At 34.2% G+C, this 20,930-nt stretch overlaps 1 protein-coding gene across 4 annotated transcripts in view; it reads right to left on the reverse strand.

Moving 5' to 3' along the window:
• LAMA2 (laminin subunit alpha 2) overlaps positions 1-20,930 on the reverse strand; it is a 622,674-nt gene that overhangs the window by 221,127 nt on the left and 380,617 nt on the right. For 2 of the 4 annotated variants that reach the window (XM_033235504.1, XM_033235503.1), the window contains exons 19-23: positions 17,625-17,836; positions 14,063-14,169; positions 12,709-12,972; positions 7,938-8,118; positions 4,963-5,099 (exon numbers count right to left, since the gene is read on the reverse strand). In XM_033235504.1, coding sequence (XP_033091395.1) covers positions 4,963-5,099; positions 7,938-8,118; positions 12,709-12,972; positions 14,063-14,169; positions 17,625-17,836 — 901 coding nt within the window. The remainder of the gene's footprint in view (positions 1-4,962; positions 5,100-7,937; positions 8,119-12,708; positions 12,973-14,062; positions 14,170-17,624; positions 17,837-20,930) is intronic. The other 2 variants (XM_033235507.1, XM_033235505.1) reach the window with 1 other exon arrangement.

Raw genomic sequence — 20,930 nt, forward strand, 5'->3', positions numbered from 1 at the left:
AAATAGCTATAGGAGAAATTTTTCTTGTTTAAAAAAGATAATTCTATTGAAATCAAAATCATAAGCTTATATTGTCAGATGTATAATATATAGAAGTAAAAACATATGACAACATAGTACAAAAGATAGGAAAGGGGATTGGAGGTTTACTGTTGTAAGGTTCTTATGCTAAACGTAAAGTGGTATAATATTATTTTAATGTACATTCTGGAAAGTTAAAGATGTATATTCCTAGACAAAACCAAAGAAACAAAATGAATAGGTATCTTTAATAATCCAAAAGTCAAGAGAAGATGTTATACAAATTAATGCAAAAGAAGGCAGGACAATAAGAAAAAAAAGAAGGCAAGAGCAGATAAGACAAGCCAAAGCAAAGAGCAAAGTGTAGGCTTAATCCAATCATACCAATATTTACATTAAATGGAAATGACTTAACTCTCAAATTAAAAGGCTAAATTATTAAGATTGGTTGAAAAATAAAGATCTAAATATATGTTATGTACACACACACACACTCTCTCTCTCTCTCTCACACACACACATAAGCTGGGCGTGGTGGTATACACCTGTAATCCCAGAACTTTGCAGAAGGATCACTTGAGCACAGGAATTTGAGACCAGCATGGGCAATATAGTGAGACCTCATTTCTACACAAAAATTTAAAAATTAGCCACACATGGTGGTGTGCGCCTGTAGTCCCAGCTACTCTGGAGGCTGATGTGAGAGGATTTCTTGAACCCAGAGGTGGAGGTTGCAGTGAGCTGAGATCACACTACTGCACTCCAGCCTGGGCAAGCGAGTGAGACCCTGTCTCAAAAAAAAAAAAAAGAAAAAAAAAAAGCACACATTAAAATACTAAAAAGAGAGATGAAATAGGTGATGGTGTGAAAAATATATACCACACAAACATCATTTTAAAAAGTTGGAATAGCTATATAAATATCAGAAAAGTGTACTTCTAAACAAGGAATGTTACCGAGAATAAAGAGGGACATTTCATAATGCCAAAAGGTATCAGCTTTTCAAAAGGACATAGCAATCCTAAATGATCATGCACCTAATATCACTGCTCAAAAATACATGTGAATAAAACCTGAGAGAGGTGAAAGAAGAAACAGACAAAGTTATAGTCCAACACTCTCAGTAACTGAGAGAACATGTAGATCTAAAAACCATTAAGGATAATTGACCTCTATAGACATTTTCATCCAACAACTCCAGAATATACATTATTTTCAAGTGCACATGTTGTAATAAACAAACTGAACACTATTCTGGGCCATGAAACTAAATCTCAATAGTTTTCAAAAGGTCTGAAATAATGTAAATTATGTTCTCAGACCAATTTAGAATTAAACTAGATACTAGCAACAGTAAAGATACCTTGACAATTCCCCAAATATTTAGAAACTAAAAATTATCCCCAAATAAATGAAAGATTATATTAAACCAAGTGAAAATTAAAGCACAACATATCAAAATATGTGGAGTGCAAACAAAGCAGTTCCTGGAAAAAAATTCTAATATAAAATGCCTATATTAGCAGAGAAAAAAGATTACAAATCAATGATCTGAGGTTTAACCTTAAGAAACTTGGAACACAAGAGAAAAATTAAACTCAAAGTAAGCAAAAAGAAGGAACGCTCTTTTCATACAAGTTGTTACATGTATTAGGCAAAAGTTGTTCCTATTTCTACCATATTATTATTTTAATGTCTATAGGATCTATAGTGATGTCCCCCTTTATTTATGATTTTGACTGCTTGTTTCTTCTCTCTTTTTTCTTGATAAACCTTTCTAGAATATTATCAACTTTACTGATCTTTTCAAAGAACCAGCTTTTGGGTTCCTCTAAAGTATTTCTGTTTTCTACTTCATTGATTGTGCAAACTATTTTAGAAATTATGAGGAGGGAATAGTTCTGAATCCATTTTGTGAGGCTTGCAGTATCTCATCCCGACAACGCCACAGGAAAAAATAAGTTCATACCAATATTCCTTATAAACATAGATCCAAAATCATTAACAAAATGCTAGCAAACAGGATTGAACATAATTTTAAAAGGATAATCTCAATGGCCAAGCAGGATTAATCTAAAGATTGCAAGACTGGATTGACATTTTGAAAATCAATCAGTATAATTTGTCATATTAACAGCTGAAAAAGAAATATCATATGGTCATCTCAATAGATGCAGAAAAGTCCATTTAACAAAATTGAACACATATTCTTGATAAAAGCTCTCAGCAAACTAAAAGCATGAGGGGGCATCCTCAAACCAATAAGGAGCACCTATAGGTAAAATATAGCCAACATCATTTTCAATTGTAAGAGACAATGCTTTCCACTTAATATAAGAAATAGGGCAAGGATATTTTCTTCTAGTCAATAGTTTACTGCAATAGGACAAGAAAATGCCACAGAAGTTACACAGATTAGAAAGGAAGTAAATTTCCCTTTGCAGATGACATGATTATCTACAAGAAAATCCCACTAAATGGACCGAAAAGTAACTAGAACTAATAAGTTTAGCAAGATTACAGTATAGAAGGTTAATGTATAAAAGTTATTGTATTTTTCTATTCTAGTAACAAAAAATTTAAAACTGAAATGGAATACAGTAGCATTTGCTTTTGATCAAAAATATGAAACACTGATAAATTTAACAATATATATGCAAGGCTTGCATATCAAAAACTAGAAAACATTTCTGAGAAAAAAATTATAACGACCTAAATAAATGCAGAGTTATGCTATGTTCATACATTGGGATATCTAATACTTGTAAGATGTCAGTTCTTCCCAAATTGACCTATTAATTCAATATAATTTCAGCCAAATCCTAGCAGGCTTTTTGGTAAAGAATTGACATGCTAAATTTAAAAGTTATGTGGAAATGTAAAGGAGGTGAAGTACTCAAAAGGTATTGGAAATGATGAATGAGGTTGAAGAGTTTACAATACCTGATTTTATGACTTGCTGGAAAGCTACAACAATTAATATATTAACTAGTATTAACATAAGAATAGATCAGTGAAGCAGAAAAGAGTCCAGAAATGCACAGTGTCTCGATAGATTTTGACAAAGGAGCCATAGTAATTCAATGGGAAAAAGATAGTCTTTACAACAAATAATGTTTGAAAACTTGGATATCCATAAAAAGTGAACTTTGACCATTACCTGATATATAGAAAAATTAATATTCAAAATGAAATACAAATCTACATTTAAGAGCTAAAACTATAAAGCTTCTTGAAGAAAACCTGGGAGAGAAATCCTTGGACCTTGTCTTTCTTGGGTAGAACATAAAAAAGTATGGACTATAAAAGTAAAAGATAATAAGCTAGTGTTCATAAAAATTAGATGATGAAACCAGGTAAAAAGCAATCTATATGAAAAGCAAGCTTTAACATATGTTAAAGAACATGTATCCAGAATCTATAAAGAATTCTTGCAATGCCTTACTAAGGAAACAACTCAACAAAAATGGACATAAGCTTTGTAAACACTTCATAAAAGAAGATGTATAAATGACAAATAAATAAAAAAAAGATTCCCAACATTATTATGCATTAAATAAATGCAAACAACAGAAATACACATGCCTCAGAATTCTTAAAATTAAGATAGGGTTAACATTCCAAGAACTGGTAAAGATGTGGAGTGTTCTTATGAAAAAAAGAGGAAACACTTGTCTCTAAATATGCTTTTGACTTGTATGCTACTGTTCATAGAAAAATTGTAACCCCAAACTGGAAATGACCCAAACACCCATCAAATGATAAACAGATAAGCAAGTCACTGTACATTATACAAATGGAATATTATCAAGCAATTTTTAGAATAAACTGCCAATATATGCAACAATATGGATGAATCATAAAAACATAACAGCAAGTGAAGGAAGCCAAACAAAGAAACAAACAATCCTCCCCCCAAAAAACAGACTATGATTCTATTTTTAAGAAGTTGTAGAAATTGCAAAATTACAATGCTAGAAGGCAAAACAGTAGGTGCATGGGAGGTGATGGGGAGTTCACGGCAATGGGGCACAAGGGTTGATTACACCTCTGTAATCATGGGTTAAAATTCATTTCTTTAAATGAGTGAATTTTGTTTTATTAATACTTCACAAAAAGCTGATAAAAATCCAAAGTGATTATGTTTCCTTCCTGAACTTGCTCCTCCTCCTATAATTCCTATAACCATAAATGGTACTTATTATCATCTACTCCATTGCAAAGCAAAACCTGGGAGTCATCCTTACGCCTTCTCTTTCTTATTCCCCAAATCAATGAGTTTGTCAGGCTGTATCAGTCTGAGTTCTAAAACGTAATTCGCTTTCTATATATCTTCATTGATGCTCATTGACTGGGTCCAGGCTTCTGGCATCTCTCATTAATATTTCTTCAACAGCCTTATAAATTGTTACCCATCCCTGCTAATGTAGATAGATTTCTCTGAACATGACTCTGGCCATGTCACTTTCCATGGTCTACTAATGGGAAAAAATGACTTTTTTCCAAGCTAAATGTTGTTAAAATGACTCTTCAGCATGATCTCGACTACTTCCTGAAACCTAAAACCTAGTCATAATCCAGGGCCATTTCTATAGATTTTTGGAAAATTAATTAGTTCCTCGTTTCCTCATACTTTGCAGATGTATGTCCTTGTGCCTAGGTATGAGGTTATAGCTCTTTTCTGGTATTATTATAGAATTTTTTGTTCTTTTGTACCCCTCTTGTAGATTTCAAGAGTTCAGCTGCATCAATGTGTGCTTACTTCATCATCTTTCCTACAAGTAAACTGTAAGATACTGATTAATATTTGCAATCACATTATAGTAATCGTTCTACGTTATTTTGTGATATAATATTGAATTCTGAAATGCCCAATTATAGAGCTCTACAAAACAAAGATCTCTCCAAAAAATTATCAGAGCAAAAAAGTGGTTCACTCACCTTACAACCAGTGGTAATGCTGTGGCCCCAGGTATTGGGTGCACATTTAGAACATTTCTCTCCAATGGTATTGGGAGGGCAAATGCATCGCCCAGTCTTTGGGTCACAATTATTACCCAGATGAGAACATTCACAAGCTTCACAGGTGTAAGAGGAAAAACAAAGAAGGGGAAAAAACGGTAAAAATTTGATAAAAAGCATTGAGTCTTATATTGTGTTGGTTTGTCTTACTTTCTTTTCAGTTCTATACTTAAGGATATTTGGAAATAAAAACTTACCTCATTCATCTTTTATATTATAATACAATGTATTTCAGAAAGGAGCTGTTCAATAAATATAAGATGTATTTCATGTAATAATTTCAAAAGTTAAAGTATTTTTAGCTTTCTTATGAAGTTTAAGAAAGGAAAAAACTGGTGTTATCAGATTCCATGTTAACTGTAATGCCTTATATCCAGGTATTATAAAGTTTACTATTTTGTTTGTATATTTATTTTAAGTTCATTTCTGATTTGTTTATGCTGTACGGAGTAGTTTTTCCTTGTTGATGAGCCCGATCTACAGTAAAAACCAAAAAACTTAATAAGCTTCTTAAATTCGGTACATCGTGTATATAGTTAGAAACACACACATCAGGATATTCCAATTTTGCAAATACTTTAAAATGGTTGAATTATGGACACTGTTTATATATAAAGATACTTTTGATTTTTATTTACCACCTAACTTTTTTGTATAGATTTTTCATTTTCGTTGCTATCATGCAATATTCAAAGGGTACAAAGTTATCTACCTTTTGTACTTTTTCAAAGATTGTAAAAATAATGTTTGAGAATATCTGCAAAGTCATCCAAGACAAGGAACGCATGCCACATAGCGATAGTTGACCCAGCTACTAAGAATATTTTTAGTGCAGCGTTTCATGTCAAAGAAATGTAAGTGAGGGAAGACACCCAAATACTTGAATTCAAATGGAAGACTAATGTTATAAGTAAACTTTTAATTGGTTATATGATGACTAAATCATTTTCACTGAATATATTTAGAATATTTGACTAAATTCACTTTTTATGAGATTACAATAATCATCGCTCACAGCATTATATACCAGCTGTGAAAGATGCTTAGAAAAATACTTTACACAGAGTAAACACTAAATAAATGTTAGTCGTTGCTGTTTTGGTTATTACTGCTGTTGCTAATTTTAAGTCAAATGATTTATTTTAAATGTGTCCTTCATTAAGAAGAAAAATAGTTACCATTACGTTTAAATTTATATGCTAAAAAATGTCATGGGACAGTCCAAATCATTACTTGCAAACAGAAATTATCTTAAGTAGTTCTTCAGTGGAATCATAACACTAAATAGAAAGAAGACCTGAGTAATTAGCTAGTTTTCCTGTGCCAAAGCACAATGTATACCACAATGAATAAAACTAATAAAGATAATAATAATAATGATAAATGCTTCCATAGCACTTACATGCTAGGCATTACTCTAAATATTTTATAGCCACTAACTCAACTAATTGTAACAAAAACCATGTGTGGTAGATACTATTATTATCTTATTTTAATAGATGAATTTTGTAGGTGGAAATGAAACAAAATCACTCAAGGTCCCAGAACTAGTTACTGAGGGACCCATTAGACAAATCCAGGCTGTTTTGTGCAAGTCATGTCCTCAGTCCTATTACTAACCTGCTTGTTTTGTGCTTTTTTTTTCTGTGATGTTTCTTTGGGTCAGAATGTTAGTTGGTCTGCAATTCTTAAATGCTGTCACCTATCTATAATTTAAAATAGCATTCTTGGTCTCGTTTATAATTTGTTACTATAGGTAAGTAAATATATAATGCTACCTCATTAATTCATATTAAGTAAAAATGTCAGTGAGCTTTGGATTTAAAGAACAGAGTATATTTTAAAATACAGCCTTATAATTTTTAAGTATATACAGATATTGGCTTAGAGATATATAGATTCTTACAGGATCTACAATTATAACAATTAGAATAACTTATCATGGCTTAATTTATGGTAAAATCCACATATCTAAAGTGCTAGAGAGTATCTGAAAGATATTGGTTCTATAAATAGTTTTAAATATTATTCCTACTGCTTCCTACATAAATTTGCCACAACAGTGAATAATAATGTTTTGAAATCTTACTATGGTGCTGAGAGTGTGTGAGCATTATCCAGGTTGAATCAACGACATTAGTAAGCAAAGATAATATTCAAACTAGTGATTGTTGGAATAAGGGTCAATTCGAAATTAGTGGCATATAAATCAAGGCTAATATTCAATCTTTACTTTCATCTGCAGCATGCCAAGTGATATTTTCTTAGCTCATGATTTGGGTGAAGGCTGTGGCTGGATGTATAAGAATACCGCTTGAGGGAATCATGGTTAGAAACCTCTGCCTGCATTTTTTGATGAACTAAATATCTAGAGCCAACCTATTTCTCTCTTAGAACGTCACAGTTTTCAAGGTAGCCAAAAGTAGATGAAAACATATTTTGGGGGTACCAGAAAAAAAAAAAAAAACCACCTTGACTTCTTGATCCTGATACCTGATACCAATTTTGCAATAGGAAAAAGGGAAAGTTGAAATGCTTTGGCGTGGAGTTTGAGCTTAAAGTAAGATAAGATTGGTACCAGAAAAATCGAACATCTACCTTTCAAGCTGCAGCAGTCTTTGAGTGACTGGCTGAAGGAATGTCACAGACAGGGAGGAACACAACCAAATGAGCTTCTGCTGATTTTTATTGAGTACTTGCACACAGTTATTAAGGCGGTGTTTCAAACTGCCATGTACTTCTTTTTTTAAGTAATGTAAAAATAAGTAGACATTACTCATTATGTTAAATATGTTGTATCAATCTGCGCTTCCTTTAAAAGAACAAACCATTACAGAAGTCAGACCCTAAAACTATCAGAGTGAATATGTAGGACTTAAGTGGTATTTACAGACCTGTGCAGCCTCCTTCTTGGAAGTTGAAATAGCCATGGGCACAGCGGTCACATTTCTTCCCTGTGACTCCGGGTTGGCACCAACATTGTCCACTCTCTTCACAGTCAAATGACTTAGACCCAAAAGAATTGCAGTTGCAGGGAACACAGCCCCTTGCTGATTGCAGACCAAAGGTCCCAGGCTGGCAATGGAAGAGGAGAGAAAAATTAAATTTAAATCAGTTAACTCAAAGTGAAGCAAGAATCACAATACCAAAGATCTGGTGGGAAAAGAGGAACTTGGGAGTTATCAGGATTCCTCACTGATGTTATGACAACTCGGTTTTCATTCAATCAAATGGACCTTTTCTAGGATATCCAAAGGGAAAAGTTCAATTATTCTGAGATTTTATCAAAATTAAGTGCAGAATTAGGCATTTCCTTTACTGTCTGTTGTATTTTCACCAGCCTGTCCCAATACTTCTCAAGGTTCCAATAGCAATATGGAAAGGACCTATAGGTGGTATTTCTAGTCTTAATTTAAATTTTTACTTGCTTCTTTCTTAGTAATCTGAATTGATTACTTTCAGATCTATGGACTCCTACTTGGTAAAAGTATTTTCAGCATTATCGACCAGCAGCCTAATGTTAAAATAATCCTTTTCGCCCTAGCATTTGATAGAATTTTGTCACATATCCATACATACTTTTAATCATTGCTATAATGTTCACATTATAAATATACTTTTCAGGTTATGCTTACACTGACCAAATAATTGGTTCAACAAACATTTGATAACTGAAATTGCTTAGTGAGAACACGTATTAAAGAACAAGAGCAGGTAAGTAAAGGAAACTTTCATTCTCTGATGAGTTATTCACATGCATATCTCTTATCTATCTATAACAAATCATCTTTTATGGTCCAGTTTGCATTACCAGCTTCGGCTGACTTTCTTGAAATGCATGTTATCAGGCCTAAAATGATAATGTTAGAAAATGCTGATGGATTAAAAAATCACTTGTATCAGAAAAATGAAAAGCGTCTATCCTGCTTAAAGTATTTCAGGGGTATTTTTAAAAAATATAAAGCATGTCACATTATTATGATATTTTAATCTGGAAAATTAGTCTCAGTAATTACTTCTTTGTAAGAATAATTCTTATTGTGGAAAATTAGACTTAATCATTGCTTCTTGGTAAAAAAACAAATCTTGCCACTTAACATGAGCCACCCAAAGAGAAGTGAATAAGCCTCATTATATATTTTAGATATTATTGTTAGTAGTTTTAAAAATGTTATAAAAATGAAATCAAACTGAAAATTAGACTTTTAAAATGACTGTAGCTAAGAATAGTTTTATTTTTAAAATGTAAAATGGGTTGACTGAGTTTGACAATCATTCTCATCTTTACATGCACTTTTGGTTTTATTTTTATTTCTAGTTCTAATTCAGATTGTGGTAAATGATTAAAGAAAAAAGCATGTAAGTTCCAACAGATGACATGACTTTGAAATTAAATTCACCTATATAAAAAAAACTAACCATATAGTATTATTATTGGTAAAAAGAAATTCACATAAAATTGTAGATACCTGGCTTAGAGAAATAATCAGAAATTGAAACAATTATTAAAGCAAAAGCATGCCTGTTACAATATTACTATGCAGGCACTTAAATGTTCAATGTTAGAAAAATTGTTGAATAAATTAAATGATGACATCCACATTATGAAATAATATGCAAGAATTAAAATCCTATTTTGAAGCAGTTTTAACGATATAAATATGCTTAGGATATAGCATGAAATAAAAATTAAACAAAAATACAAAATTATATAAATGCTATGTAAATTTCAATTACATACCCATAATGACACACACACTACCCAGACACACAAACAGAAACAGAAATATATAGACAAAAAGACTAAACATAATATATTAAAACAATATTGAAAAATATCTGAGTCATAGAATTGTATTCATCTTTATTTCAGAAATTATCTTCACTCATATATGTATGCTGATATATGTACCCACATATATATACACAGACTTATATATACATAGACTTATATAATCTACATCTATATCTATATATGCAACACACTCATATTGATTTAGTCATTAAAGGGGTGTGTGTACATCCCTTTAAATCAATCAAATATCAAATGAAATTCCAAATTATATCTATCATTTTAAAAATTCCAAAGTTGATCATGTAAGGAAATATACAAGAAGAAATGGCTCTACCTCACTTTTCAAATATTTAAATAATGTAGCTTTAAAGGCTAAGTTGTAGCAAAATAAATACTACCAAATTTCAGTAATAACATGTTTACAAATTTGTTCAAAAATTTATTTCAAAGGCTAAAGAAAACTCCACTAGTAAACAAACTTAAGGACCAGACATTCATAGTCAGTAATTGAAATTAATGAGGTAAAACAAACACAGGAGAGAGTGTCTGTCCAGACCCAGTGGGAAATTGGATGGGTTCCCATAAATGTGTCTCTCTCTGGGTAATAAGAACTAGCATTCACATACTGTGCTTCCTTTTTGCAAAGCACGATTCTAAACCCTTTACAAATGTAAACTCTTTACAAATACGTACTCATTTACTCCTCAGGACAACCCTGGCAGACAGTTGTCATTCTTACCACTTTTTTATTGAGTGGTGAAACTGAGGCACAGACAGGTTAAGTAAGTTGCCTAAGGTCATGAGCTAACCAACTGTGGAGTCAAGATTCCAGATCAGCTAGGTTGGCTCTGGAATTCGAGTTCTTAGCTCTCACACATACTGCCGCAGAGGAAGAAATAGTCTCAGGATAAAACTCTGCTTCATACAATAGTACTGTAAGACATGTAGGGCTTGAATGAACGCTGATTTTCTGCTAAATTTATATTTTGGAGACATTTTAATCAGTTATTATCTGTTTCTTTTATTTTAAACGTACGCATTTGTTTTTGAAAAAAATTATTTTAAAGATGTTTTCATTTAACAACATTAGTAATAATAATAGTAATCAGGTCTAACATTTACCAGAAACTCTCCATGCTCCTGCCTGATGCACTGTTCTCACTGCTGCCCTGAGACACCTTGGAGGTGCCTCATCCGATCTACCTGCCAGACAACCTGCAGTACAGAATTTCACTGAATGAAAGCCTCCAGTTTCTTGTCTTTTGGATCCACCAGAGGCGCTCTGTAATGGACTGAATGTTTATGTCCCCCCAAAATTCATATGTAGAAATCTTAACCCTCAAGGTAGTGATATAGACAGGAGGTGCAGCCTTTGGGAGGCGATTAGGTCATGAGGATGGAGCTCTCATGAATGGGATCACTGCACTTATAAAAGAGGCCCCAGAGAGGTTCCTCCACCATGTGAGGTTCCAGTGGGTAAATGACTGTCTAGAGAAAGAGGGCCCGCACTAGATAGGAAATCTGCCAGCACCTGGATCTTGTACCTCCAAGCCTCCAGAATTGTGAGAAATGAATTTCCGTTGTTTACATGCCACTTAGTCTATGATATGCTCTTATAGCACTCGGAATGAACTAAGATCAGCTTCCACAAGATTATCTTTCTCTCAGGCTGATAACAGTAAGATACTAGAGCCTTCCTGACCAATTCAGGATTCCTTTAGTGGGTAAAATTTGCTTGGGTACATCTCACTAGCTTGGCCAAGAATTTAGGGTTTGATGAAATTCACCAAACGAGGCTTTTCCTACCCAGTCTTTCCTTCTGTGTTTCCCTGGGAGTCAGAACCCCATTGCAGCAGAAGGCTATGCTCTCTCCCACTTCATGCTTCGTTGGCCTTTCCCCCAGGAAATCTCTTGGCATTTGCTTCTTGGAGTATGCAAGCAGACATAAACTCTCTGAAGTGGATCTTACTACAGATGAAGAACCTGAATTACAGAAAGATTCAACGAATTTATAGCTAGGAAGTAATGAGGCTGGGATTTGATCTAAGGCAGTCTGACATCAAAATTTGTTTTTTAAAAAATGTGTGATAATAAGCCAAGAAATAAAACCATGAATTGTTTTTCACTTCTTCTTCTTTACCCTTTATTTCCCTCTCTCCTTCTATGCCCTATCCTCAACTCCCTACAGGTCCTGACTCTATACTGGCAAGTTTTGTCTCCTGCTCTTCTGCAGCTCAGCCTGGGACCTCTTCTTCCCTCCTTCACTCTCTTCCTTCTTCCCCAGCATTTGTTTTGTTTTGTCCTGTGATAGGAGAACCACACCTTTGTAATTAGAAAAAACTTTCCCCATTTTGGGTATTTGTCCATTTATAGTGTGTGAAAATGTGTTTCTTGTGTTTGTCGTACACATAAGCACAATTGATGTGGAAATTAACAAAATTCTTACTGATGATAAAATGCCAGATAAACGGGCTGAGTTTTCTTGGGCAAATCACTTTCTCTGCTAGATTTCCCTTCATTTGTTCATTCATAAAAGTTAGCTTTATCCAAAGGATGCCTGAAGTCCCTTCCATTTCTAAGATTATAGGTTCTCTCAAGTAGATTTTTATTTGATTTCTACATATTCATGGTTAATTGAAAGTTTGGTTAATTGAAAGTTTTATGACCCTATGAACTTGAATATGCTTTTTAAAGCATATGGATGGTTATTTTTAAAAGGGCAAGGGTTCAATTAGGAAATGTCTAATTTTTGCATTTGCAGTTTGCACACTTAGCAATTGTTACTTGGTAAAATGCCACCAGGGAACTCAGCCGCAGCACACAGAACACAACATGCGGAGGCATGAGCCATGCAGTGCCTCTGGGATTACCGGAGCTGGGGCCCGATAGGCTCCCCGAGGGCACCCGCTGGAGCTGCCGATAGCCCACCTCTGAGGAGAACCCAGCACCCGTTGCGCTCTCCGCGGTTGCTCCTCCTGTTGGTGCACCTGCCTGCCGAGGTTGCACTGTTTCCCTACGAAGTCTGATTTACAGACACATCTTCCTGTAATATCACATTGCGGTGACACAGAGCCAACGGGATCGCAGTCACATAGCACACAGAATCGCTTCTCTGGATCCCACCACATATTGGGCTTTAAAAGCCAACCATAAAATAAAATAAAATAAAAACAAAACAGAGCAATGATATTATTCAAGAGATAGAAGCAGATGTTACTTTCAAACTTCCTACAGTAAGGCCAGTTTGACATAGGAGAAATGCTTGCTTCTGTTTAACCATCTTTGTCACAAATACAATGTATTTCTGTGAAAGAGCTAGAGCAAATCTGTCCGCTCTCATGGAGGAATCTGAAGTTGCTTGCCATATTGAAAGCAGGGCAATCGGTATGTTCAGGGACTGAGAACAACATGCTCTTTTAATTGAATATTTTGTTTTAGCAAAATAATGCATCTTAAAAAATACCTTGATTAGCTTCTCTACTGAAAACTTCAGTTAGGTACAGTTCTCACAGGAAGTAGCTTTTAAATGATGGAACTAGAAGAAGGTGTTTGCTAAAAAGCAAAGGGAGTAACATTTCTGTTTTGTTTTGTGTTTTGAGACAGAGTCTCACTCGGTTGCGCAGGCTGGAGTGCAGTGGCACCATCTCGGCTCACTGCAACCTCTGCCACCCGGGTTCAAGCGATTCTTCTGCCTCAGACTCCCGAGTAGCTGGGATTACAGGTGCCTGCCACCACACCTGGCTAATTTCTGTAGTTTTTAGCAGAGACGGGGTTTCACCATCTTGGCCAGGCTGTTCTTGAACTCCTGACCTTGTGATCCACCTGCCTCGGCCTCCCGAAGTGCTGGGATTACAGGCGTGAGCCACCGCACCCAGCCCCGGGAGTAAAATTTTATTCTGCCAAAAATGTAAAGGCAAAAGGAAGAGTATCTCCACAGATTAAGATTAAATTTGCATGCTATCTGTTTCAGAAATGTCTGAATTAAAGTGAATATAACAAACATTCACCGACAAACAAAACGTTAGCTTAAGGTCAAATGGTAATGTACAATGAATTTTGTTCTAGTCTGAAAAAAACTTTTCACTGATCACAGTCATTTCACTTGTAAAATTAGATAATCCCAAACCTTCCTTTTAATATACGAAGGTATATAAAACATGTCATGAAAAGTCAGTGAACATTTGCAAGGAGAAAGTAATTTATGGGTCAGCCTCTACTCTTTACCTTGCATTTGTCACACCTCTGGCCCTGCACGTTGGCTCTGCACTCACACTGTCCAGTTTGACTGTGGCAAATCTCAGAGAAAGAGCCATTGGCATTACAGTGACAGGCTGAAAAGAGAAGAGAAATCTGTGGTCAGGAAAACTTTCTAATAGTCTTAATAGGCTTGTTAAATAATAATATACCCTACATGGTAACATGGACACTTAAGTTCAGTAACAGAATGTTAAGTGCCCTGTTAGGCATTTAATTCCTATGACAACTCTACAAGCTGTAGACATAATTCATGTAAAGGCTTTAGCAACTTGTCTGGCCTATCATATGCCATTAAAATATTAATGTCATCATCATAATTCCAATTTTGAGCATGAAGACACTGAAATCCAAAGAAGCCATAGCTTATACAAGTCCATATGCCTGTTCTGTCATATAGGTGAGTCCAGAACGTGATGGGAACGTGGAGTTCTTGACTCAAGGTGCAATGCTGTTTTAGTTCTTTACAGATATATCAGGGTAACACTTAAAATACTATCACACCATTGTAAGTAATGCATACTGACTTTAGAACTAAAATAATTTTGAGGAATTATCAAAATTAATAGCACCCCTGGCATAATTTTAATGTTACTATTAATCTAGGCAAATTTAGTTACTTTTCTTGATTTAATGATTTACTATGTGCCAGTTTTTGTGTTAAGTTTAAAAAATGGTTTGAGGTGAAATATTTATGCCTTTTTTAAGATTCGAAAGTTTATAAGACAACAACAACATCATTTCAAGTATCTTAAGACTATAGCATTATAGCATTTAAGAATCACTTTTATTTTACAGTTTATAGGCTCGCTCCAAACATAGAAAATATATGAAGTTTAAGTAATCTTTTTTTCTTTTTTGCTTTGTTATAAAGCTGTCTGAGGTTATTCTAAAATGTAGAATAAATCAGTCTAAAGCTCAAGTGGCCTTTTCACAAATAGAATAGTAAGTCATTGTTTACCCTATATTTTTAATGGTACATATAATTGCATTTATACCAGAATAAAAATACAAGGAGGAGATGACATGGGAATTTAGGCTACTCTTAGATGATTTTGTTAAATCTCTGAATACTTTGATTTGAACACAACTTAAAATTATGTTATAAACAGGTACTCTATCAGCCTATGCTAATATTTTATTCTTCTGGCTCTAGGTTCTCCTTTTAAAGTATAATAATAATAATAATAAAACAAAGAAATAAACAACCAAAACAACTGTTTTTCTAAAAACTGTTTAATTTATCTTCCAGTAAAGTGTGTCTTCAGTGTCTGCCAAGTGGATACTAGAGTAACAGCCGTTGAGAAACGGAAAGAGCCTATGTATAGTCTATAGCTGAAATATAAGGAAAGACTGAAAATTTTTCCTTTAAACATCCATTTTCATCTGATTTATCAAATTTGTATAGACTTTCATAATTTTATGAAAGTTTCTTACACATATCATACATACATTTTTAAAACATCAAATTATTTAGACTTTAGAAGTCACTTCTTCTTAGAGTGTAAACTGCAAAATTAAATTTACCATAAATATGATGGTAATTAATTAACGTTATCTTAAAAAAACAAAGCAATATAAAGTTTTGCTAAAGTGTCATTTCAATGGAAAAGTATGACACCAACAATATACACAAATTTAAAATGCAAAATATATTTCTTTGTAGTGGTGTACTTTTCTTAAACAAATCTATAGGAAACTAAAATAATGTATTTTCATGAACTTTTTTTCCTTGAGGTTTTATCACCTATGCATAGAAGTGATAATTGTATCCATGAAAAATTATAAAAATAAGTAACAAATGTGCTTCTTATAATTTTAATTGTGATTATATGGCAAAGAGCATCAAAAATTATAATCACATCTATACTCATGGCAAGTAGTATGAAAATTGGTAATGGTCAAAATGTTTTTATTCTCACATTCTTTTTTTATGTTCTTCAGACTTCATGCCACAGATCCCTAGTTTACCATAATAAAATAAGTGGAATAATATCTCTAACTTTATGGGGGTGGGGGTTATTGGAAGACAGGATAAAATGTCAGTAAATGACTAACTTAGCCCTAGAATTCACTGGTGAACAATTGATATGCACAGCTACTATGAGCACTGCTACCAAAAACAGTTACCATGTGTGAGCATCTCCAGGACTCAGGAACTCACTGGATACCCTCTATGTGCCAAACCCTTTAGTCCCCACGGAAAATTCATGACCCTTTTTGTAGACTAGGAAACTGTGTCTCAAGGAGGTCAAATGTCTTGCTCAGGAACACACAGCTAGAAAATGTAGATCCTAGATGATCTGTTCGAAAGGAAGAATTTCTTAGGCTCCCTATGATTTTACACATTTGTCAAGAATTCAGTGTTTAATGGCACTTTGAGCCTGTTGGAAATTTCGCTTTAAAAAAAGATCAATGTACAGGTTACATTAATAGGTGCCAGTTGGTACAGAGAGTGATCTGGTTTTGATTCAACACATTATCATTATTAAATAACAAAGTTAGAACTCATCTTCTAAACCTGTGATGAGAGAGACACATTTGTTAATGAAATAGGGGACCCTACTGGGTCTTTGGTGCTTACAGTAGAGTTGATGATAGGCTACATTTACAGTGGTTTCTATAATTCTGCATGTCTTGGGACCCACTTGAATAATTGGAAGGGCCTCTCACATAAACTTGACAGAAATGAATGGATGGGCTAGTCTCATAACCTACTGGTCTTAAACATTATGATAGCAGATGAAGCTGATGATGGCCAAGTGCTAACATTGGATTCACATTCCATTTGACCTTCTGCAACAAGATCCCCCTTCATATTATAATCCCACTGACATTAAGGATTTGGAAATTCTATGTAGTATTAATATAGCTAAAAAGGTAAAGGGGGAGAAATGTATTATACTAGTATGGATGAAGCCCTAGAGTAGCTAATTTTGTGGAAGGAAAACACTGAAAGAGCATTCTAGAAATAGTCCTTAAATTACTATTATGAAACTAAAATGAGGTTAATCATTCAACAATGACAAATGTCCATGTGTGAAAATATTGGCAGAATTTTACACCTATTACAAAATACGACACTGTAAAGTTAACATATGAAAGCATAACTGATAAACATCTTCTGATGGCTACTACTGAAATATCATGGGCAGAAAAATTTATTTCAAGCAAGTGATTAGAATTGAGATAAACAAAAAAAGGATACATGGGGTCTACCTAATGTGCAAATTCTTCTTTCCTGCAGTGGATATAAGTTCATTAAAAAAACTTCCTTCCGCATGTAAATAGAAACATGTTTATCATTTGGAAAACAGTGACGCTTCAATAACACAGCAATTTTCAAAGGATTTACTCTATTAGTTAGTACAAGGAAATGTTCTGGAATATGCAGACTCTGTATATTCTGCGCATCTATCAACCATGTATTCCACATAATTTCCTGCTCTTCAATCCACAGTCAAGAACTCATCAGCTACTTTGAAGTACAATACATCAATTCTGTCAGGGGCATCAATAGTTCAGGACTTACACTGACAGTTCCTTGCATCAACTGCGTCTCCAAAATATCCATCAGCACAGAGCTCACAGTACCGGCCTGTTGTACCTGGTTTACATATCAGACAGGAGCCAGACAAGCTGTCACAGCTGCCAGGGATGGAGAAGTCAAGGTTGTCATTGCATTGGCATGGCTGACATGATCCTCCAGGTACAGAGGGTTGTCCAAAATAGCCTTCTGCACACCTAAGGCAAAAAATTTCATCAGTGAGCCTTTGTGGGGACCTCAGTTGGGGCGATGTTTACATATTTTTCATTCTCCCTTTCTCCCAGGATGATGGCTTTTCCTTTTAAGTGTTCCTTTTCTCAAACGCAAAGTGATTAAAAAAATGTTTTTCTACAACTGCAGTGTAGATACAAGATGAAATCCTGCCAGCCCACTAGTAATTAGATTTCAGCCCCCCAAAAAATATATAATCTTGTCACTGGCACTGAAGACGAGACCAAAGCATAATAAGAATCTGCTGCTGGCACTCTGGAGGAAGCCAGGTCCATGTTGGAAAGCCTTTGTAGTACAACACATCATGTGTCTCTACTCCAGTTGGTTATTTTCTCTACAAATATGTAAGGTTCACATTTTTTGTTGTTGTTGCAGCCAGAACTTGTTATGAGGAAACAGGCTCACAAGAAAATTCAGTAATAAGAGTTCAGAATTTATTAACTAGAAACTGTGACTCAGAAGATTCTTATTAATTGGGTGGGGGCTGTGGGTATATCTGAATTAATAATCTATTTGTATGTATTTGCATATGAATTCAGAGGCGGATTTTCATTGAAGGCTTTACTAAAGGGAAGTTTCAGAAAGCATGCCTGTATATTATGGGAATATGCCATAAGGTGATAATGAACTGTGCCTGCCAACTCTATTAGCAAATTCAGGTTCTTTCTTTCTTTCTCTCTTCCCTTCTTTCTTTCTCTTTCTTTCTTTCTCTCTCTCTCTCTTTCTCTCTTTCTTTCTTACCAAAAACTATCTACATATTATTGGAAAAACAAAAGTTTGTTTATAGGGCATGGCAGAGAAGATTTTTTTAAAATTATTGCAGCAAATTTTCTCTGACCTAAATGTTATATTTTAAAATGCAACTTACTGCTACAGGCATGCGGAAATGTCCTTATAGGCAACGCCTATTTATATTCTGCTCTGTCTTCTCTTTCAATGACATTTGCTCATGCTTTATACTAAGCCACACTTGCCAAAGGAGAAACAAAACAGGGCATCTGAATCTTATGGTCAGGCTAGCTCTGTTATCTTTGCCATCTTATGCCAAGATAAAGTCTTTTGCAGCAAGTGTCAAAATTGAAGGGGATCAAAAACAATGTGGGAGAATATAATTTTCTCAGTAGTACACTACTTTTATGCACATCTACTCACAGATATGCAGTCATTATTTAGAGAAAGGCTCTCTCCCATTTGAAATAAAAATGGCTTAAATCCAATACATTATGTTGAGAGTACTTTAACAAATCACAATTCTGGGGCAGAGTCATTAATTTGGTGCAGATACACTGACTATTCTTAGTTTTCTAGAAAATGTATAGATATTTAGGTACTATAATTCATAGATTTGATCTTTTATCATAATTTTGTAAATGAAATTACTTATATTCACAAAAGATTTTATACATTTATGAGTTATATAAATATTGCTTAGAAGAATACTGCCAACCACAAATATAATTGTTCATTAATTCTCTATTATAAAATATGTAATATAATTTGAGTGAATAAAATTCCCCCAAAATCCCCTCAGGAGAGACATTTGATAAAGATAAGAAGAAGATTCTTTTGAATTTTAACCTGATTCTTCTTGCCTTATTTAATATTCAGAGCTTATGATCACATCCACATATATTCACATCTCATTTTGTTTACCAGTAAGAGAGTGACTTTGTGCCACTGGAATAAGGATATACAATGATCATTATCACAGCAAACGAAAACCTATTATTTTCAGCTCACTTTCCTCAAGATGACTTATTGCCCTTCGGAGAGATGGCTTTATATAACGAGATCTGGGAATTTTTCTTAACTTAGATAGCAATTAATAAGACTGAAATTCTCCATAATAAAAAAAAAAACTCATTTCAGGAAGAAGATAACTATAATTAAATAGAATAACTAAAGAAGTATGTGTCTTTTATTTTTTTTCTTGCAGGACATGTAAGGAAGATTTGTGAATATACATGAGAGAAAAATCATATGCCATGTTACTGAAAGTAGGACTATTTTCTGCAACACTTCAGCACATTACTAGTGTATGGGTGTGGGTTTCTATAGAGAGAACAGTATTAGAGATTTCTGAAGATGTTCCATTAGGAATTAAAAAGTAATTTGAGGGTCAGAGAATATAATACTGCTAATCATATAACTTTTATTAATAAAAATAATGTGTTAGAGTCTGATCAAGTTGGATTCACCTAATTAAAATCAGTTTAAATCACAGTCCTTTGGTTTTTCACTCCACCAAAAATAATTGTAATGTGAAATGTCAAGCCCTCTCATTTTCATATGCAAGGCGGAATGAGTGCATTTTAAAAAATAGTTTATTGAATGCCTTGCTGGAAACGGACATCTTGACATAACAAAGGCATTGTTCCTTTCCATATCTGTTACCTTTTTCAAATCAAATTGCAATATTTTGAAAAAGGACCATTTAAATGTAAATAAGACTCCAGATAACACATGCAGTTATTTGTTACTCTTGCTGCTATTGATAATGTAGGAACAATGTTAGAGGGAGGGAGGGCGAGAGGAAGAGAGAGAGGGAGAGGTAGAAAAAGAGCGGACGTGCAGAGAAGCAACAATGAGAAGAAAGCAACCGCACTGATGAGACTTTTATATCATTCTGCACCATCATTTTTCCAGCAACATTTTGGCTAAAATCATGGTCTACATTTCTATTATCTATACACTGAAAACAATGAAACAATATAATGCTAGCTTAATCTAGCCAAGCAAATGAGAAAAGCTCTTGTTTCTCCCACCCCATTCAAAAAAAAAAAAAAAAAAATCAGCTGAGCACTTTTACATGGTACTAATATAAAGAAGGAATGGTCTTATACTACAGTCCATGGAGAATGAACACACGTTTTAAAATGTAGCAGTAGAACAACTGGAGATCTGCAAATGCTATTATGGCAGCACAGAAAAGGGCAACCAACTCAGATTAGGCCTAATCAAGGACATTTTCAGGATGATAGTGCTGACTTGGGAGCTGAACAGGGATTAGTTAGCCTCGGGTGGAGGAGTGAAAGGGCTGCAATCCTCCAGGCAGAGGGA

Source organism: Trachypithecus francoisi, unplaced genomic scaffold, assembly GCF_009764315.1.
Source record: "Trachypithecus francoisi isolate TF-2019V2 unplaced genomic scaffold, Tfra_2.0 Lachesis_group15, whole genome shotgun sequence".
In the NCBI taxonomy this organism is placed as follows: Eukaryota; Metazoa; Chordata; class Mammalia; order Primates; family Cercopithecidae; genus Trachypithecus; species Trachypithecus francoisi.